General features: G+C 37.6%; 1 protein-coding gene across 1 annotated transcript; it reads right to left on the bottom strand.

Moving 5' to 3' along the window:
• Positions 1–14,194: 14,194 nt before the first annotated feature.
• HRG_09565 (uncharacterized protein) lies at positions 14,195–16,000 on the bottom strand (the record flags this gene model as incomplete). Its single annotated transcript, XM_044868036.1, has 1 exon — positions 14,195–16,000. The coding sequence occupies one exon, from the start codon at positions 15,998–16,000 to the stop codon at positions 14,195–14,197; it is 1,806 nt and encodes a 601-aa protein (XP_044716617.1).
• Between the last annotated feature and the right edge of the window lie 2,168 nt (positions 16,001–18,168).

The raw sequence follows: 18,168 nt of genomic DNA, 5'->3' as shown, positions 1-18,168 counted from the left end.
CTAAAAACTAGCTTTAAGAAGTACTTAAAGCTATTAAAAATAGGATGCCTTAGCTTTATACTAGTCGAAAGTAAGATATTCTAAGAAGGACCCTCTATATATATCTTAAAGGGGCTCTACCTATTAAGGAGCTAAAAGAGGTATATTAAAAGCTTAGCTAAGAGTAGGAAAAATATATTACTAACTAGGTTCTTACCTAGGCCGCCCTTAGGCTACCTTTAACGTATTATTAGGTTAAGGAATTCGCTAGCCATATTGTTAAGGCTAGTAGTAATACCTATCTACTTAAAAAGTAATAGATTTTAGGCTTTTAGCCTAGAACCTAGAGATTAGTACTATTAAAGGTAGATCTCTTAATCCTACTAGCGTTAATAGTACTTTTATAGCCTATATTAAGGAATAATTTTAATTACTTAAGCTACTAGCTATATAGGTAATCTTATTAAAGTCCTGCTTTATATAGATAAAATTATCGCGAAGTATAGCTTAATTTCGTAGTTCTTAGAGATATCTATTAGTACGAGGAACCTAGGAAGCTAAAAAATAGGTTTTAAAGAAGGAGCTAAAAGGAAGTATAGAAAGGAGGGTAGGGGTATAAAGGGAAGTAAAAGTAGCGATAGCTTCCTATAAAGGTAGCGAGAGATAAGACGGATATACTAGTAACGGCTAGAAAAAAGGGGAAAACCTAGTAAAAAGCTCGGTAGTTAAAAGGATATTAGTAGCTTCTTTAAGTAGGATCTTCTTTATTAATTAAGATACTAGGTAGGTATAAAGAAGGGCGTTAGATAGAGGAAAGAAGGATAATTAAGGTAATATAATAATTACTCCCTTACTATAATTACTACCCTTATAAGAATTATATATCTCTGCCTTACTTATCCGACCCCTTACTTTTAATTTTACCTTTATATATTTTTATATACTTCTTATATTTCTCTTTATAAGAGTTATAAACCTAGGAGGAATATAATTCTTAAACCTTCTAGCTACTATAAAAGGTACCTTTCTTATATCTCTTATAGCTCCCTTTTACCCCTTTAACTAAAAAAGCCGATTTTTAACTAACTTTTCTACCCTTCCTTATAATAATAATAAAAAACGACTCTAACGCCCCTATAGTCTATAAGACGATTCTTATAAAGCCCTAAGATTAAGATAAGTAGGTAAAGGAGCTATAGGCTCGTATAGATAGAACTATCTATAACTTAGTCTTTATTAATAAGTAGGACCCTCTTAAGCCCTCTTTTTATCCTAGGGTAATAGAATTTATAGAGGGAGCTTCCCTCTTCTTTAAGCTAACCTCTATATAGTAGAGAGCCTTTTCTACTACCTTAGGTAACTATAAGAGTTATCGTAAGGAATACCTTTATAAGACGAAGCTACTAACTACTACTTATACGGTAATAACGGAATCCGTTAATACTATAAAGCTAATCTTTCTTTAAAAGGAAGAGACTCCTAAGTAGTAGCTTTTAAAGCTTAAGATATCGATAGCTCCCTTAAAGGGCTATATAACTAACTATATTAAGAAGACCTATATAGCCTACCTAGGAGCCTTTTCTACTAGGAACCTACTAGCTTCTTTATAGCTAGATAAGTAAGAAGAAATCCTTAAGGAAGCTAACTAATACTTCCTAATAAAAGCTTTTTCTAGCTAGTAGCTATAGGATATATCTCTATTAATAAAGTATATTAATAATAGATACTTAACTATCTTTTAAGAGGCTAGCTAGGAACTAAATAAAGAGGCTATTAAAGTATAATAGTAAGTAGTCTTATTCTTTTATAGCTAGTACTTAACTTAGACGGCTCGACCTACTACCCTTATAGCTACTATAGCCCTTATTACTATAGCTCCCGCTACTACTACTATAGCTATTGCCCCTTTAGATCCTCCTCCCTTAAGAGTATTAATACTATCTTTAATAGCTACCTTAGTCCTAGCCCTAGCTCCGCCTCTTACTCTAGGCCCTGCCCTGGTCCCGTTAGTTAGACCGGCCCGACTAGTCCCTTAATAGACCTTTTAGTTCGTTAGTCGAAAAATTAAGGAACTAGTCGAAATCGAACCTCTTTATTAAAATTAGTAATAAAGGGTAAAAAAGGGGGGTTTTTAAGCAGACCTTCTAAATTAAGATAAGGATTCCTTAAAGAAATAAAGGATAAAATAACGAAACGGCTACCTAGCCTATAAATCCCTAGGCTATTAATTATTATAATACTAGTAGGTTTTTAGCGCTTAGCCTTATTAAGGTTATTTAAGGAATAAAGGCCCTAATAGACTATCTTAGTACCTTTTATCTTTAGCTAGCGCTTTTAATAGTAAAGCCGCGCTAAATAAGCTAAGGCTTTATTTAGGTCGGCTTAAGCTTTTAATATTCGCTCCTTAGTAATTTCTTCTTTTTTATTTAATCGATTAAACTCTAGATTTATTTAGGATACTATAAAATATATTAGCTATAAATAATAAGTAGGATAATAAAGTTACTTATAAGAGCTAATCGCTATACTTAACGTATCGTAAGAACGACCTTATTATATATATTTAGTATACTTAGAAGTTTTCTTTAGTATTTTATAGCGGAAGCCGCGCGATAAATAAAAAGAATATAGTATAACGTTAAAATAAAGATAATTAATAGACTTAGCTAAACGAATACGCTTAAGGGTCTTATAAAAACGATCTTTTAATATATAACTAAATATACTATTAGTAGTATATCCTAAGGAATAAAAAGGATAAATAAGGAATATATATACGCGTAATAAAGGTATATTTATATATAGCGGCTAAGGTAGTAGTAAGTCTTATAGATAAGACTAAAAGGAGGGGAGATATTATATTACGACTATAGTTAGCGGGCTATAAAAGAGCTAGCTAAGTTTATATAATAAAGCGGCTTAGAATAATAGTCGGGATAAGAAGTTACTTAAGCTTAGCTTACCTAGAGTATATATAAGCTAAGTCTTAAGGTATATAAGTAAAAGCGGAATTTTAGGAAATTAAGGAATTATATAAGACTACGTAATAGAAGGGAAGAAGGAGTATAAGGTAGGATTTTTAATAGAATTTATTAGTAATATATTAGTATATAGAAGAGGTATTAAAGTTAATAATTCTCTATCTATTTACTAGTAAATATACTATCTTATATAGATAATTATAGCTAAATAAAAGAACCTTTTAAGACTAGATTTAGGATGCCATATAGCCCTAAGACTAAGGAATTTAGTAATACCTTGAGTATATTAAGAAGTATCTTAGTTCTATTAATATTTATATTTAAAGGAGGTTAGTCGTACTAGTATTCTTAAGAGGTCTTAGCTAGTATTCTAAGCTAGCTCTATTTCTTCGATTCCTAATTATATGATAACTAGTAACCTATTTAATATATAATAATATATAAAATAACGAGCGATTCTTACTCTATAATATAGGATTTTATCTATAATTAATATACTACTTATTAGCTTATATAATTAAGAGAGTATATTATAGCTACTTTATTTATAGTAGGAATACTATTCCTTATAGCCTCCCTTAAAAAGTAGATTTATATACTCTTTACTAATTTATTTATAGTAGTATATATATAAGGTAAAAACCTAATTTAGGAAAACTATTCTTATATATTAAGGGCCGGCGTATACTTAGTATAGTAGTATAGGGCCGAATAATTATTTATCTAAAGCTAAGGAGAAAAGAGGAAAACTCTATCTTAGTCGCAATAGTTATCTATCTTCCTTAGTCCCTAGCTCGACCTATATTCGGGTACTATTCGGCCTAAGTTTAGGTTAAGCTTTATTTATATATAGGTCTACTTTAGCCTAACTTTAATACGGTCGCTATAGTATAGCCTTAGCCTTTTATAGGCATAGCCTATAATACTACCCCTACTCTCTATTTTTTATCGGTAGCGCTCCTATTCCTCTCTTACTGCCTTTCTATTATCGCTATCCCCTTTTTCTTAGCGCGCGCGGTCGCTTCCTTCCGCCTTACGCTCGCCCTATCCCTTTATATACCGCCCTTTTATATACCTATTTTACCCTATCCTTCCCTCCTCTACGTATATACCCTTATACTTTACTAACTATATACGTGCCCTACCGCGTATAAATACCCCTTTTCTATCCCCTCTCCCTCTTTCTTTCTTTTTCCTCTTTTAAGCTTTACTCCCTTCGCGCGCGCGCCCTTACTCTACCTAACTTCTATCGCCGCGCCGCGCTATATTATAACTACTATAGGCCCTCGTACGCCCGCTAGCTTCTTTACTCCGCGTAGCGGTACCCCGCCTCCTAGTACGCTAGGCGACTATACTCTACTACCTTTATACTAGTTAACGTATCCGCTTATATCTCTTAGTAAGCGTAGCGCGACCTATAGTACTATTATACGGCGGCTACCTTATCTCGCCTATATAGGCCGAATAATATCGCCGAGCGTTAAGATATAGTATAGTGCCTATTAAAATTAAGTATCGCTACGTACTTATAACTACTTTACTTATACCTACGCTAAATTACGCTACCTTCTTATTTATTACTCTCCTTTAACTTTATTTAATAGAACGCTAATATAATAGTAGTATACTAAGGATACGATCGCCGCTATTAATGCCTTTTAAGACTATATATCTTAAAAGATATTTAATAACTATTAAAGCGACCCTTATATATATACTTTATTCCTCTTTTAACTTTATCTTATTATTTATCTTTAACTATTATTTTAGTATACTAAGCTTACTTATACTACTATATTTATATACTAGGCCTAGATATACTTTAATATCTTAAAGTAATTAGGCGGTAGTTAAGGAGCGTCTATAGTTAGTTAAAATTAAGTCGGTATCCTTAGTATATCTTACTATATCTATATCTTATTTTATTATATCCTACCCTTATCTTAGTCCTTATCTATCTTTTATTACTATCTATCTTATATCTATCCCCTATTTATCCTTTATTATTTCCCTTTAGTACTATAGTTCTTTTCTATCTTTTCCTTATTCTTTAACGAGCGTTCCTTATCTCTTACCTCCTTTTCTTTCTCTCCCTTTTATCCTTTATTTCCCCTTCCTTATCTTCCGCCCTCCTCTTTATCCCTTTCTCTCGCCCCTCCTCTATCGTTCTCCCTTATATTTCCTTACTATCTCTTAAATCCCTTTAAGGCTTCCGTCTCCTAGAAGTCGTCTAGTAAGTACTATAATAGGTTTATATACCCTTACTATTTTATAAGTAACTATTACTATCTACCCCTCCCCTTTTACTTCTACCGCGCTTACTAAATCTCTTTAATAATATACTTAGGCTTATTATCCTCCTTAATTACTAGTAGCGGTTAATAGTTATCGACTACCTATCTAGGTAGTAGGTTCTTTACTACTTAGCGGAGAAATTCTACGTAAAGCCTCTTATATACCCTCCTTAGTATATCGAGCTCTACTATATATAGGCTTACTACCTTTATTATAATATACTTTTAGTATAGCTAGTCGAGCTTCCTATATAGCTGGTTAGTTATATATTTAGCTATATTTACCTATACCTTATCGCTTACTTTAAACCTCTCCGCTAAGGCTCTCCTTTAGTTCGCTATCTCCTCTTATCTTACCTACGCCGCGATAATAGTAGTTTATAGGAAGTCGGTTACCTCTCTTATCTTTTAGGCGAGCTCCCTCGCCCTTCTTACTTTTAGCGCTAGCGGCCCCTCCTCCCTCGCTATTTAGACTAGCTTAATATCGTATCTATATATCGCGAAGAATAGGCTTATACTTATTATTAACGCTATATAGTTATTTAGTATAGCTTATACGTATAGTAGCTACGCTCCTTAGTTATCCTAGCTATAGTAAATATATACCTAAAGGTATACCTATACTTCTTAGTTCGCGCGCTTAGTCGACCTATCTATCTATAAGTAGTATACTAAACTTAACTTCCTTTATACTTCTATTTATCTATAGAATTCCCTTTAGAAGCTTTCTATTTAGTTCGTCCTTCTATCTAATATAATCGACCTTAGTATCCTATAGAAGTAGAAGTAAGCCTAGAAAAACCTTATTATATATACTACTACCCTTATTATCGGTATTACTTTAAGCGTTACCGCCTTCGTTAGCCGGTCTATAATTACCTAAAGGTACTTTACGCCTTCTATCTTAGTTAGCGGTAGTTCGACTATAAAGTCTATCGATAGGTATATAAATAGTTAGGACGGCGGTAGTAAGGGCTTTAAGAGTCCCTTTTAAAGTTGCCTCTATATATACCCCCTCTTATATAGTCTATAGTTCGCGACGAGCTGCTTTACTATTGCTAACTAGCTAGGCTAAAAGAATTCTTAGGCTAGTATTACTAGGGTCCCCTCTCTCCCTAGGTATTTTAACGGGTAAGATCGTACCCCTATAGATATTAGCCCGTTAAAGGGATAAGACCCTTAGTACTCCCCTTTTAACTTACTTCTAAGTATACTTAAAGGCGTTATAAAGACCTTAATTATCTAATTAAGTATCTTCCTTAATTATAGTTAATTTAAATTTTATTTTTCCCCTTTAAAGTAAATACTGCTTTTTATACGACTTTAGTAGAAATAAAGAGGTATAGAGTAAAGAAAATCTCTAAGACTTATATTTATAACTTAAGGCTCTTAGAGCTATATATAAGACTAATAATTAGATAATTATATAGTTAATTACTCTACTAATCCTTAGCTATATACTATATATATTTTAGGTATATACCCTCGTCCCTATTAAAACTAGTTTCTAAGGCGTAAACTCGTTATTCCGTTCTATTTATACGGCGACGAGTAGCTTTATAAAGCCGAGAATATTTAAAGGACGACGGTACTATTTAGAAGAAAAAAAATCTAGGGATTTAATAATTAAAGTAGTAACTACCTTAATAGATAGAGTTAGGGACCTAATAAGGCGATAGACTTACTAGGAAATAAATAATTAGATAATGCCTTTACTAGTAGTAAAGGAAAAGTAATAAGCTAATACTAAAAACCCCTAAGCTCTTATTATTAGCCCTACGACCCTTAATACTAGCGACTTAGTTAAAAAACTATAATCCTTATATAATACTTTAAAAGATATAAATAATAACAATAGGGTAATCTAGACCGTTCTAGAACCCTACTAAGACCTCTTACTTATATACGTACTAATAATACTAATATAGGTACTAACGAGGGATACCCTAATAACCTTAACCTTAGCTCTCCTTTATATAGTAGCTTATAGAGAACGCCTACCTCCCGCTAATCTTAAGGTATATAAGCAAAAGCGGAATTTTAGGAAATTAAGGAATTACGTAAGACTACGTAATAGAGGGGAAGAAGGAGTATAAGGTAGGATTTTCAATAGAATTTATTGGTAATATATTAGTATATAGAAGAGGTGTTAAAGTTAATAATTCTCTATCTATCTACTAGCGGACATACTGTCTTATATAGACAATTATAGCTGAACGGAAGAACCTTTCGGGACCAGATTTAAGCTGCCGTATAGCCCTAAGACTAGGGAATTCCGTGATACCTTAAGTGAATCTAGAAGTATCTTGGTTCCACTGATATTCGTGTTTAAAGGAGGTTAGTCGTGCCGGTGTTCTTAAGAGGTCTTAGCTAGTATTCTAAGCTAGCTCTATTCCTTCGATTCCCGATTATACGATAACCGGCAACCCGTTTAATGCATAATAACATGCAAAATAACGAGCGATTCTTGCTCTATAGGATGAGATTTTGTCTATAGTTAATATACTACTTATTAGCTTATATAATTAAGAGAGTATAGTATAGCTACTTTATTTATAATAGGAAAACACCGTTCCTTATAGCCTCCCTTAAAGAGTAGATTTATATACTCTTTACTAATTTATTTATAGTAGTATATATATAGGGTAAAAACCTAATTTAGGAAAACTACTTTTATACCTTAATAAGATATATAGAAATCTATTCTTTCTTAAGAAATAAAATCCTTAGGTATATACTAATAGAAAAACCTATAGTAGGAAAAATCTATAGTTATAATAATTATTTATAGGATAACCTTATATAAGGTAAAACCTATTATTGCTAGGAAAATCTTAATAGATAAAAACCTAGTAAATATTTCTCTAGGAAACCTAAAAGGAAAAACCTAGTAGGGAAAGATATAAAAGCATAAGAAATATCTAAAACCCCTTTTAATTGCTTAGGAACTTATATTAAGGATAGACCGTCTCTAAATTTATAGAGTAATCTAGGTCTTAATTCCTTTATAAAAATATTAGCTATATTATCTTTTAATTTAATATAAAAAACTCTAATTTCCCCTTCTCTTATACTAGTTCTAGTATAGTAATAGGCTAATCTTATATGCTTAGACCTTTTATAAAATTCCGGATTTTCTGCTAATTTAATAGTAGTAGTATTATCTATTAAAATAAGAGGTATAGTATTAGGAATCTTAATAGATAGATCCTTAGTAATATTTTTAAAAAGCATATTTAAATAAATAGCTTCTTTATTTACCTCTCTAAGGCTAATATACTCTACTTTATAGGTAGAAAGGGCAACGGCTTTCTACTTAGAGCAAGCCTAGCTTATTATATTATTATATATATAAAAATAATAACCGGAAAAGGATTTTCCGTCCGTTAAATCCGACGCCTAGCTAGAGTCGGTAAAACCCTTATATATAGATAGGTAAAGGGATATTGCAATTATATTTAATCTTTAGGCTAGGGAATTTATTTAAATATTTCTAAATTATATTTAAAGCCTTAAAATACATCTAGTCGGGCTTAGCCGCGAATCTAGCGCAGGAAATTATAGAATATAAGATATCTAGCCTAGTAAATAAGGCTAAGTATAATATAGATCCTATTTCTTTCTAAAATTATAATATATCTTCCTTAAAAGGTAATTCCTTTACTTTTATAAGCTTAAAGCCTACTATAGCGGGTAAATTTAAAGTTCCTAAACCTTCTTTATTAAATTCCTTTAATTTATTTAAGGTATAATTTTCTTAGGATATATATAGCTCTTTATTTTCTCGGTTTATTATAATATTTAGACCTAAGAAGTCTTTTATATCTCCTAAGATAGTAAAATCTAGGAATTTAGATAATTCTTTAAATAATCTTTCTTTTACTATAGATTTAGAGGGCCCTACTATAAGAAAGTCGTCGACGTAAATTGCTAAGGCTATACTATAGTCTTTATTTATAAATACTCCTTTGTCTATTAAAAGAGGAAGAAATCCGAGATTATTTAGTATAATTTTTAAATAATTATACTAGAGCTTAGGACTTTATTTTAGGCTATATAATGCTTTCTTTAGCTTTGCTTTAATTTAACCGGTTTTATATAGGTCTAGGAATTTAGTTAATTTAATTCCTTTAGCTCTATAAGCTAATCTATATTTTAAATAATAATCTTTAAGAGCGTATTCTTCGTAGCCTATAGGAAGATCGATATATACTTCGCTATCTATATCGGTATATACGAAGGCATTTATTATATCTATTTATAAAGCTTTAAATTCATAGATAATAGCTAAAATAAGCAGAATTCTAATAGATTTAGGTCTAGCCGTAGTCGAGAAGGTATCTAGGAAATCTAAGCTATAGATCTGCTTAAATCCCTATATTACGAAACGGGCTTTATATTTTATTATATTAATTTAACTATCCTTCTTAATAGTATAGACCTAGCGGCCTCCTATAGCCTCCCTATCCCTAAGGAGGTAGGAAAATTCCTAAGTTTTATATTTAATTAGCTAGATAATTTCCTTAATTATAGTATCTTTCTAAAATGCTATTTTAGGGCTATTTATTGCCTATTTATAGGTCTTTAGAATTTTTAGATCCTAATTTTCTATACTAGCTAGAATTAACTCTATAAAATCGTAGTTTAGAAATAAATTAACGTTAGGGTATTCGATATAGTTAGAATCGAACCCTTCCGGCTTCTTAGGTAATTCTACTACTATTTTACTAGTAGTAGGAATAGGATCGTTATTTAGAGACTCTTCTTCTATAGAGGGCGAGGGACTTTTATCTCTAGGTTCTCTAATAGCTTCTTCTATAGGGATATAGCTTTCTAGCTTATCTTTATTCGGAATAGAATTAAAATTAAAGGTATTATTACTACTAGAGATTTCTAGATTTTTTATAAATTTATTTTCTAGTATAGTAATATCTCTAGAGATAGTAATCTTTCTCTTAGAGAGCCTAGTAGTAAATAAAAGAGCTCGTACTTTTTCTAATATAGTACGATTTATTCTTTCTATTCTACCGTTAGATTCCAGCGTCCTAGGAGGACTAGAATTAAAGGTAATTCCTTCTTTTTCGCAATAGAGCTTTATTTTATATATAAATTCTTTAGCATTATTAGAAAATGCTTCTTTAATCCTAGTATTTTTAAGGTTATTTTCTACCCTATTTTTAAATTCTAGGAACCTATCTAGAGCTTCTCCCTTTTTTCGAAGAAGGTATATTTCTAGATATCGGGTTCCTACGTCTAGGAAAGAAATATAATAGTAATATTTATTATAAGTAGGCACTTTAATTAGCCCCTAAATATCTAATACTATTTTTTCTAAATAAGACTAAGACTTATACGAAGGTTATTTATTAACCTTATTCGTTGCTTTAGCTCTAATATATATTTCGCATTGCCTTATTTTATTTTCCTCTTCTAGAGGCATTTTATATCCTTATTATATCTTTTAATATTTCTAAAATAGCCCTACTATTTATATGCCCTAAGCGTAAGTGCTAAGTATAAAAATCTATATCCTTTGCTTTTAAAGACGTAATAAGGATTAATTAGCTTTCTAATAAAGGTTCTATAAGAATATAATATAATTTATTTCTAAGAAATCCTTTAGTAAGGACCTTAGCCTTATTATCTAATAAAAGGACTTTATTTCCTCCTATTAAGGCATAGGTATTATTAAAATAAGATTAGGATAGTATATTTACCCTTAATTTAGGTATATAAAAGCAGTCTTAAAGGATATACCTTTTACTATTATACGGGAACTTAAATACTAAGTCCCCCTTTCCTTTTACTAATATAAAGGAAGCTTTTCCCTAGCAAACTTTAGACTTAATTTCTTTATAGTTAATAAGGAAATTTTTATTTAATACTATATACCTAGTAGCTCCGGTATTATAAAATTAAAGATCCTTTTATTCTTATAACTAGGAAATCCTCCTTCTCTTACCTTTAAAACTAATTCCTTTATTTTAAGAATCGAGGCTTTTAAAAGTCCTAAAAGAGAGTCTTTATTAGCTTCTACTATAAGGGTATTTATAAAGGTTAAAATTACCTCTAAGTCCTTAGACGTTTATATAAGGGTCGGAGCCTTAGAAAGGTCTATAAGGTCGATATCTAGGTCTATATTTTCTTACGAAGCTATATTTAAGACCTTATTACTATTGTCCGAATCGGACTCTAGCTCTATAATTTAAGCCTTCTTTCTTTTATTAGTAGTAGAAATACTACTAGAAGGGGATTTCTTCTTAGAAGAAGAAGATAAAGAAGAAGATTTTCTCTTCTTAGAAATTTAAGTCCTATCGTCCTTTTTTCCTTTATTTAAAACCTAATAAGTAGGAGCCTTATTCGGGTATAATTTATAGCAATTTACTATAAAATGCCCTGGTTTTTTATATTCCTTATAATAAGGAGTATCTATAGAATTTCTATAGGATTTCTAAGGCTTCCTTTATATTAAGAAGGCTTTCTCTAAAGATTTATCTATATCCTCTATTCTTCTAGCTTCGTCTAAAAGACTAGCTATTAAGGATTCGAGGGTAAACGCCGTAGAATTATACTTAAGGCTCTACGTAATATTTATAATATAGCTTCTAAATTCCTTATTAAGGCAATTAAGAATCTATGCTATAAGGATAACTTCTAGAATTTCTATATTATAGGATTTTAAATCCTCGTAGATTTCCTTTACCTTATAAAGGCATTTCTTTAAATTAAAGCCTAAGGGACTAAGATTAAAGAGCTACTTTATAAGTAAATAATTCGACGAGAAATTCGACGGATTATATAGCTTTATAAGCTTATCCTAAGTAGCTTTAGTATTTATTAAATGCTTAATTTATATTAAAGGGCTATCTTTAACTTAAAGAAAAATCTAGGATAAAGCTTCTATAGTCTTTATATAATTTTCTTACTCTAAGGTAGCGATAAGCTTTTCCTTAGTAAGGATAGCTCTTATCCTCGTAGTCTAAAAAGTATAATTTAAATTTCCCTTAAGTCTAGAGAATTTATATTCTTTCTATCTACCTATTTTATATAAATTCGGTATTATTTCGTTTATAGGGATCGAGAAGTCTAGACGGGAGTTTAAGAGCGTAGGAAGGTAGAAGAAGTTATTAGGGGGATTTTCGAAAGGAATTTTAATCGGGTATTTCGATAAGGAATTTCAAAGGTATAAGTTAATTTCCTAGCTTAAAAGGAGTAAGCCGGGCTTATAACCTCTTAAGGTATATAAGCAAAAGCGGAATTTTAGGAAATTAAGGAATTATATAAGGCTATATAATAGAGGGGAAGAAGGAGTATAAGGTAGGATTTTTAATAGAATTTATTAGTAATATATTAGTATATAGAAGAGGTGTTAAAGTTAATAATTCTCTATTTATTTACTAGCGGATATACTATCTTATATAGATAATTATAGCTAAACGGAAGAACCTTTTAAGACTAGATTTAGGATGCCGTATAGCCCTAAGACTAAGGAGTTTAGTAATACTAGAGTATATTAGGAAGTGTCTTAGTTCTACTAATATTCGTGTTTAAAGGAGGTTAGTCGTGCCGGTATTCTTAAGAGGTCTTAGCTAGCATTCTAAGCTAGCTCTATTTCTTTGATTCCCGATTATACGATAACTAGCAACCCGTTTAATATATAATAATATGCAAAATAACGAGCGATTCTTGCTCTATAATATAGGATTTTGTCTATAATTAATATACTACTTATTAGCTTTTATAATCGGGAGAGTATATTATAGCTACTTTATTTATATTAGGAACACCGTTCCTTATACTAAGTAAGCTTTATATAGATAGATTACTACTTAGGATCATAGCTTATAAGTAAGCTATAGTAAGCTATAAAAGGGATTATAGCTAGGACCGTAATCTAAGAATAGTCTCTATAGGTATATATAGCTACCTACTTTTACTCCTTTAAATAAATAGCTCTCTAGCTTTTAATATAGATCTTTATTATAATTCTATCTTTAATTCTAATTACTTAGTTATAGTCTATAGTCTATAACCTCTAACTTATTACTAATATAATATACTTATTATTATTTATACTACGCCCTATTATATCTACTAATATAAACCCCTCGATAGGTTTATCCCTTAAGAATAACACCGGTCGTTATATATATAGGTTATATATACGGGCTATATATATATATAGGCGGGTATAGGCGCGGGTATAAGTATAGGCGTAGGTATAGGTATTTAAGTAGTATAGGTACTTACTAAGCACGCGTAGTATAAATAAGCGGGGCGGTCTAGCTTTAGTATATATCTTAAAAATAAGTTAAGTATATAAATAGTAATATACTATTATATAAATAGTAATACTCTTCCTTAATCCCGTTAATAGAGGCGCCGTTAATATAGGTAGAATTAAGAGATTTACCTTTAATCGTGCTAATCTCTAGGTTTCGGGCTAAAAAGCTCGAAACCTAGTATTTTCTAAGCGGGCGGGGGTCTCTACTAGCTACGATAATACGGCCGGCGAATTCCCTAAGTTAATAATATATTAGAGGCAGCCTAAGGGCTGCTTAGGTAAGAACCTATTTATAGAAGTGTTTTTCCTACTCTTAACTAAGCCTTTAAGATGCCTCTTTTACCTCCTTTATAGGTAGGGCTCCTTTAAGACGCGTCTAAAGGGTTATTCTTAGAATACCCTACTTACGACTAGCTTAGAGCTAAGGTATACTATTATTAATAGCTTCGAGCGCTTCTTAGAGCTAGTTTTCGGTATATTTAGAAAAACGAGGCATCGCTAATTCGAATAATATTTATTTTATAATTATTAAATAAGAGATACACGAGAAAACGCGGCTACGATATAGTAGGTAGTTAACGCGATGGTGATGTGGGGAGGTGCCGGAAGTAGGGGGTGCCGGAAGCTAGGTGTGCTGACTTATGTTCTCGTCGGATTCAACGTCGTGACTCGTAAACCGGCGGTGGCCTTCTCACCCGCGAAAACGGATTCTCACGCCCCGTCTCCCAAGGCTCTTCTCTCCGACGCCCAGACTCTCGACTATGGTTGACGACTCGGCGGAGATTCTCGACCGAATCCCGCTGCAGCCTGTCGCTGAGCCTTTGGCCCCGGTCGAGGTCGCCACGCAGCCAGTCGTGGCGAGCCTCTTGCTCAAGCCTCGAGTCGCGCTGGAGGCGGTCCTCGTCGTCCAGACGTGTCCGATACAGACGATATCGCATTTGGTCCAGGTCCTCGGCAAACAAATTCCTGCGGGCCTCGTGCTCGGGCAAACAGCGGAACAACGGTGGCGAACGCTGAATCACCTTGGGAAGAAGGCCTCTCAGCCTCGCCCCGCCGTCTCTGTCCTCAATATAGGCCGATTCCCTAACTATTCCGACGTCCGTTGCCGGAGTCAGGACTCGTAGGCCCGGGCCTTGACGGACTCGCTGAGGATGGGCCGCGGGCAGATATTCCTGGTCTCGCTTCGAGTGGCGACGCGGGACCTCCACGCCAAAGTACTCCTGTCGCTCCTGAATGCGGTGTCGGCTCGGGCTCCTGCCCTTTCCATCGAAGGAGCGGCGGAAACTGGAACCCGAGGAAGATCTAGCAGTCGAATACCCGCCGCTTTCAGATTCCCAGGGGTCTCTGGATGAGAAGGAGCTCCGTGAGTCGCGAGGGGATCCGAAAAAGCCCTTGACGTCTGCCCGCGTCGGGCTTGTCACCTCGGCCTTTGGATTTCCATGTCTGTGACGGTCTCCCGTACCGGTGTTCCCCGCTGGTTGGTGTGGCGCCGGCGGCGGAGGCGGCGGTGGAGGTGGCAGCCGAGGCTGTATCGGCGGTTGGAAGGGTGGCATGCCCGTCGTCGGCGGTTGGCCAAACTGAGGTGGCAGAGGCCTGGATCCAAAGGGACCGGCCGGCATGCTGGATTGTTGCTTCGACCTCTGCTCCTCCTGCAGCATCGCCAAGGCGTTCTCGTTGGGTCTTGGGGTCCTCTCGAAGTAGGTCGTGACGGAGACCCTTTCGTATTTTGGCTCGTGGCTCGTTCTCTCAAGCCCGCATTTGCACCTTGTCCTAACAAATGCGCATTTGCACTTCGTCTGCAGAGGCGAGCAGTTGCACTTTGCCTGTACAAGCGTGCATTTGCACTTCTTGCTCTTCTTGTTCTTATCCGAGAAATTGAAGCGTAAAGACGAGCTGTCCTGGATTCTTCTCAACTTGGAATCGAGCTGGACGAGCACGTAGTGGTAGCGTGTATCTGGCTCCCGTTCTTCCAGCTCCCACTGAGCTACCTCAATCTGACGCTGAACTGCCGGGCCAAGCTCGCTCTTCTTGTCGCCCACAGGCGGGCCGTGCTTCATCAACTCGCGAGCCTTGCGGGTCGCCTCCTGTTGGGAGATGGCGGTCTCCTCCACGGCCTCGATGCGTCGCCAGGTAGGCCGCAGTGGGTAGCCTTCCTCGTCGACTTCGTTGGAACAGTCCTTCTTCTCCATGCGGATGACCACGAAACTCGAGAGCCAGTGGCGAGCATCGGCCTCTGTCGGGTTCTCGTTTCGAATGTCGGATGTCTGGAGGCCGTATCTCCGATGGCGCGCGGGCGGTTGCCAGCGCAACTGGCCCTGCGAGGGGATCTGTTGCGGGCCGTTCAGAGGGGGAGGGAAATTGGGCATGGGGGGGGGATGGGCGGGCATTGCAGGAGGAGGCATCATGCCGCCGCCGCCGAGTCGTGGGTCTCGAGCAGGTTGAGCATGGCCAGCGGGAGGCATGGGAGCAGGCGGCGGCGGCTGAGTGAGGTTGGTGCCGTGCTGTCGAGGGACAACACCACGGCTGTCGTTGAACTGCCCCGCAGCGGGATGGAATTGGTTAGCCATGTGGTGACGTTGTTTCTTTGGCTCATCCAGGGTAGTCAGTGTTGGTTGTAATAGAAGACGAAGCTCGCCGGGTCAAACGGGGCTGGGCGACTACCTATACAAAGACCCAAGCTAAGGGAGGGGAGGGAGCGTATGCGGTTCCAAGGGCTCGGCTCCTCCTGACGCCCCGCGTACGTCTTGCTGTCGTGTCGAGGGCAGCAAGAATGAGGCGGTCAAGCACCAGGCATCAGGCATGTGTATGCCTTGGTGCAGGTGTGCCATTACACGTCGTCGGCACATGAGGAAAAGGGGGGGGTTTGGTCTGTCGCCTTTAAGAGGCGAGAAAGGATGTCGCAACTCTCACATCGGGTTCCTCTCCTCCATTTGCCCCCTTGCTACGCCTCCCGACGATGCCAAGTGCGACGTCAAAGTGCAGTTTTCCCCCAAGGAGTCGAACCCCCGTCGATGACCGAGCTATATCCCGGGTGCAACGAAAGATGTGTCAGTCACGGCCTGCTGCAGGCGATGTGCGGGGAGCACAGACAGGGCCCTGCTCTCGGTGTGTGCATGGCCGATTGAGTGTCCATGCAAGTCATTCCCGCAGCAGTTTGCCCTTTTCCTACATGTCAGCCAGTCCAAGGGGGTGGAGAAGCAGCGGCGAGCGGTTCGGGCAGCCGTTCTGATCCAAGACTGCAGGGGCACAAGCATTACCGGCCAAGCGTCTTTGCCGAGGGGCGTCGATGTCGATCTGGTGAAATGGCCACGGGAGTTGGAGGCTCAAGCTCGCGGCGCGAAGCTAGGCAACCGAGTTGCCTTGCCTGATGTCTGAGGGGTGTTGCCTCGCCCGACGACCTGCGGTCCCTCTGGCTGACTCGAGTGTTCCTGGTTCGAGAAAATCCCGCCGGCATCGTCGTTTGCGATTCGCCAATGGTGGTTTGCCCGAGGGGAGGAGAGGCTGCCTTGCCGCAGGGCAAGCTCGACATCCGTTTGGTCAGGCCGGAGGGAAGGGTGGCGCAGGAGGCGCGGGCGATTGGCTCACGCGGCGACTAGTTTCTGGTGTGCATCTCTCGTCGTGCCAGGCGGAGCGGACAATCGGAGGTGCTGGCGACGAGTCGATCCATGGTGGAAGATGCAGGTGAATGCTGACGGTGCGGTGTGACGCGGCGCCGAATGTCGACTTGGCGCGATGCTGGGAGAATGGGGCCTCTCAGACGACGAGGAGCCTGCGGTCGAAGGTGTCTCGACTCCTCGAGCCCGAGCAGCAAGGAGGAGAGGAAAGAGACTCGGGCGAGCATCCGGTGTAGGTTACGCACACGTGACACGGCCGCCCGCCAACGCAGTGCTCACTGGCCCTCGACTTGACTGTGCTGAGCCCAGATCGGAGATTTAGCATGCCATGGCAGCGCCGCCCGGGGCGACACGGCAGCGGCGACTTGGTTGTGTCGCGGCACCGGAGATGTCCTGTACGCCATCGCCCTCACAAGCAGTCATCGTGCGTCGTGCAACCCGAAGGGTGGTGAGTGAGGTGGGTGAGGCTGGTGAGGTTGGCATGGCAGGCTGTACAATGGGACGATCGCCTGCCTCGCTGCCCCCCAACTGCGGGTTGTGCAGTTACAGGCCTTAGTTACAGGCCTTGTTGGACACACAACAGCCCTTTTCTTACGCTTGATCCTTGTATCATGGTTGTATGAGAAAAGCCAAGTCTCCAAAGGGTCAACCGAAGAGTATGAGAGCAGCCGCCAGATGGAATGGGCTGGTAAATGCCTCGCTCTCAACACCCCATCTGCCAGTACCATTCAACGCCTGGCCGCCAACAACCCCCTGGAACGCGTCTCCCACACGCAATGCCGTGCAAGCGTCCCGCAACATGTGTGGCAGCCTGCGTCTCACCGCCCAGCTGCTGTGCTGTGGGTTAGAGGTGATGCAGTGAACCTGTGGCGCTACGCCCAGCCATGGGGCGAAGCTCTCAGGGCCAGAAAGGCGACCGAGATGAAGACGACAAAGTGAGGCTTCCAATTACGTACAGATTCCTCGCAGGAGCTGAAACGCAACTCTGCGCCGCACATCTGGTTCTGGATTTGTTT

The sequence above is a fragment of the Hirsutella rhossiliensis genome (assembly GCF_020360975.1).
Source record: "Hirsutella rhossiliensis strain HR02 chromosome Unknown scaffold00013, whole genome shotgun sequence".
NCBI lineage: Eukaryota > Fungi > Ascomycota > Sordariomycetes > Hypocreales > Ophiocordycipitaceae > Hirsutella > Hirsutella rhossiliensis.
This window is presented reverse-complemented; position numbering and strand designations above follow the sequence as displayed.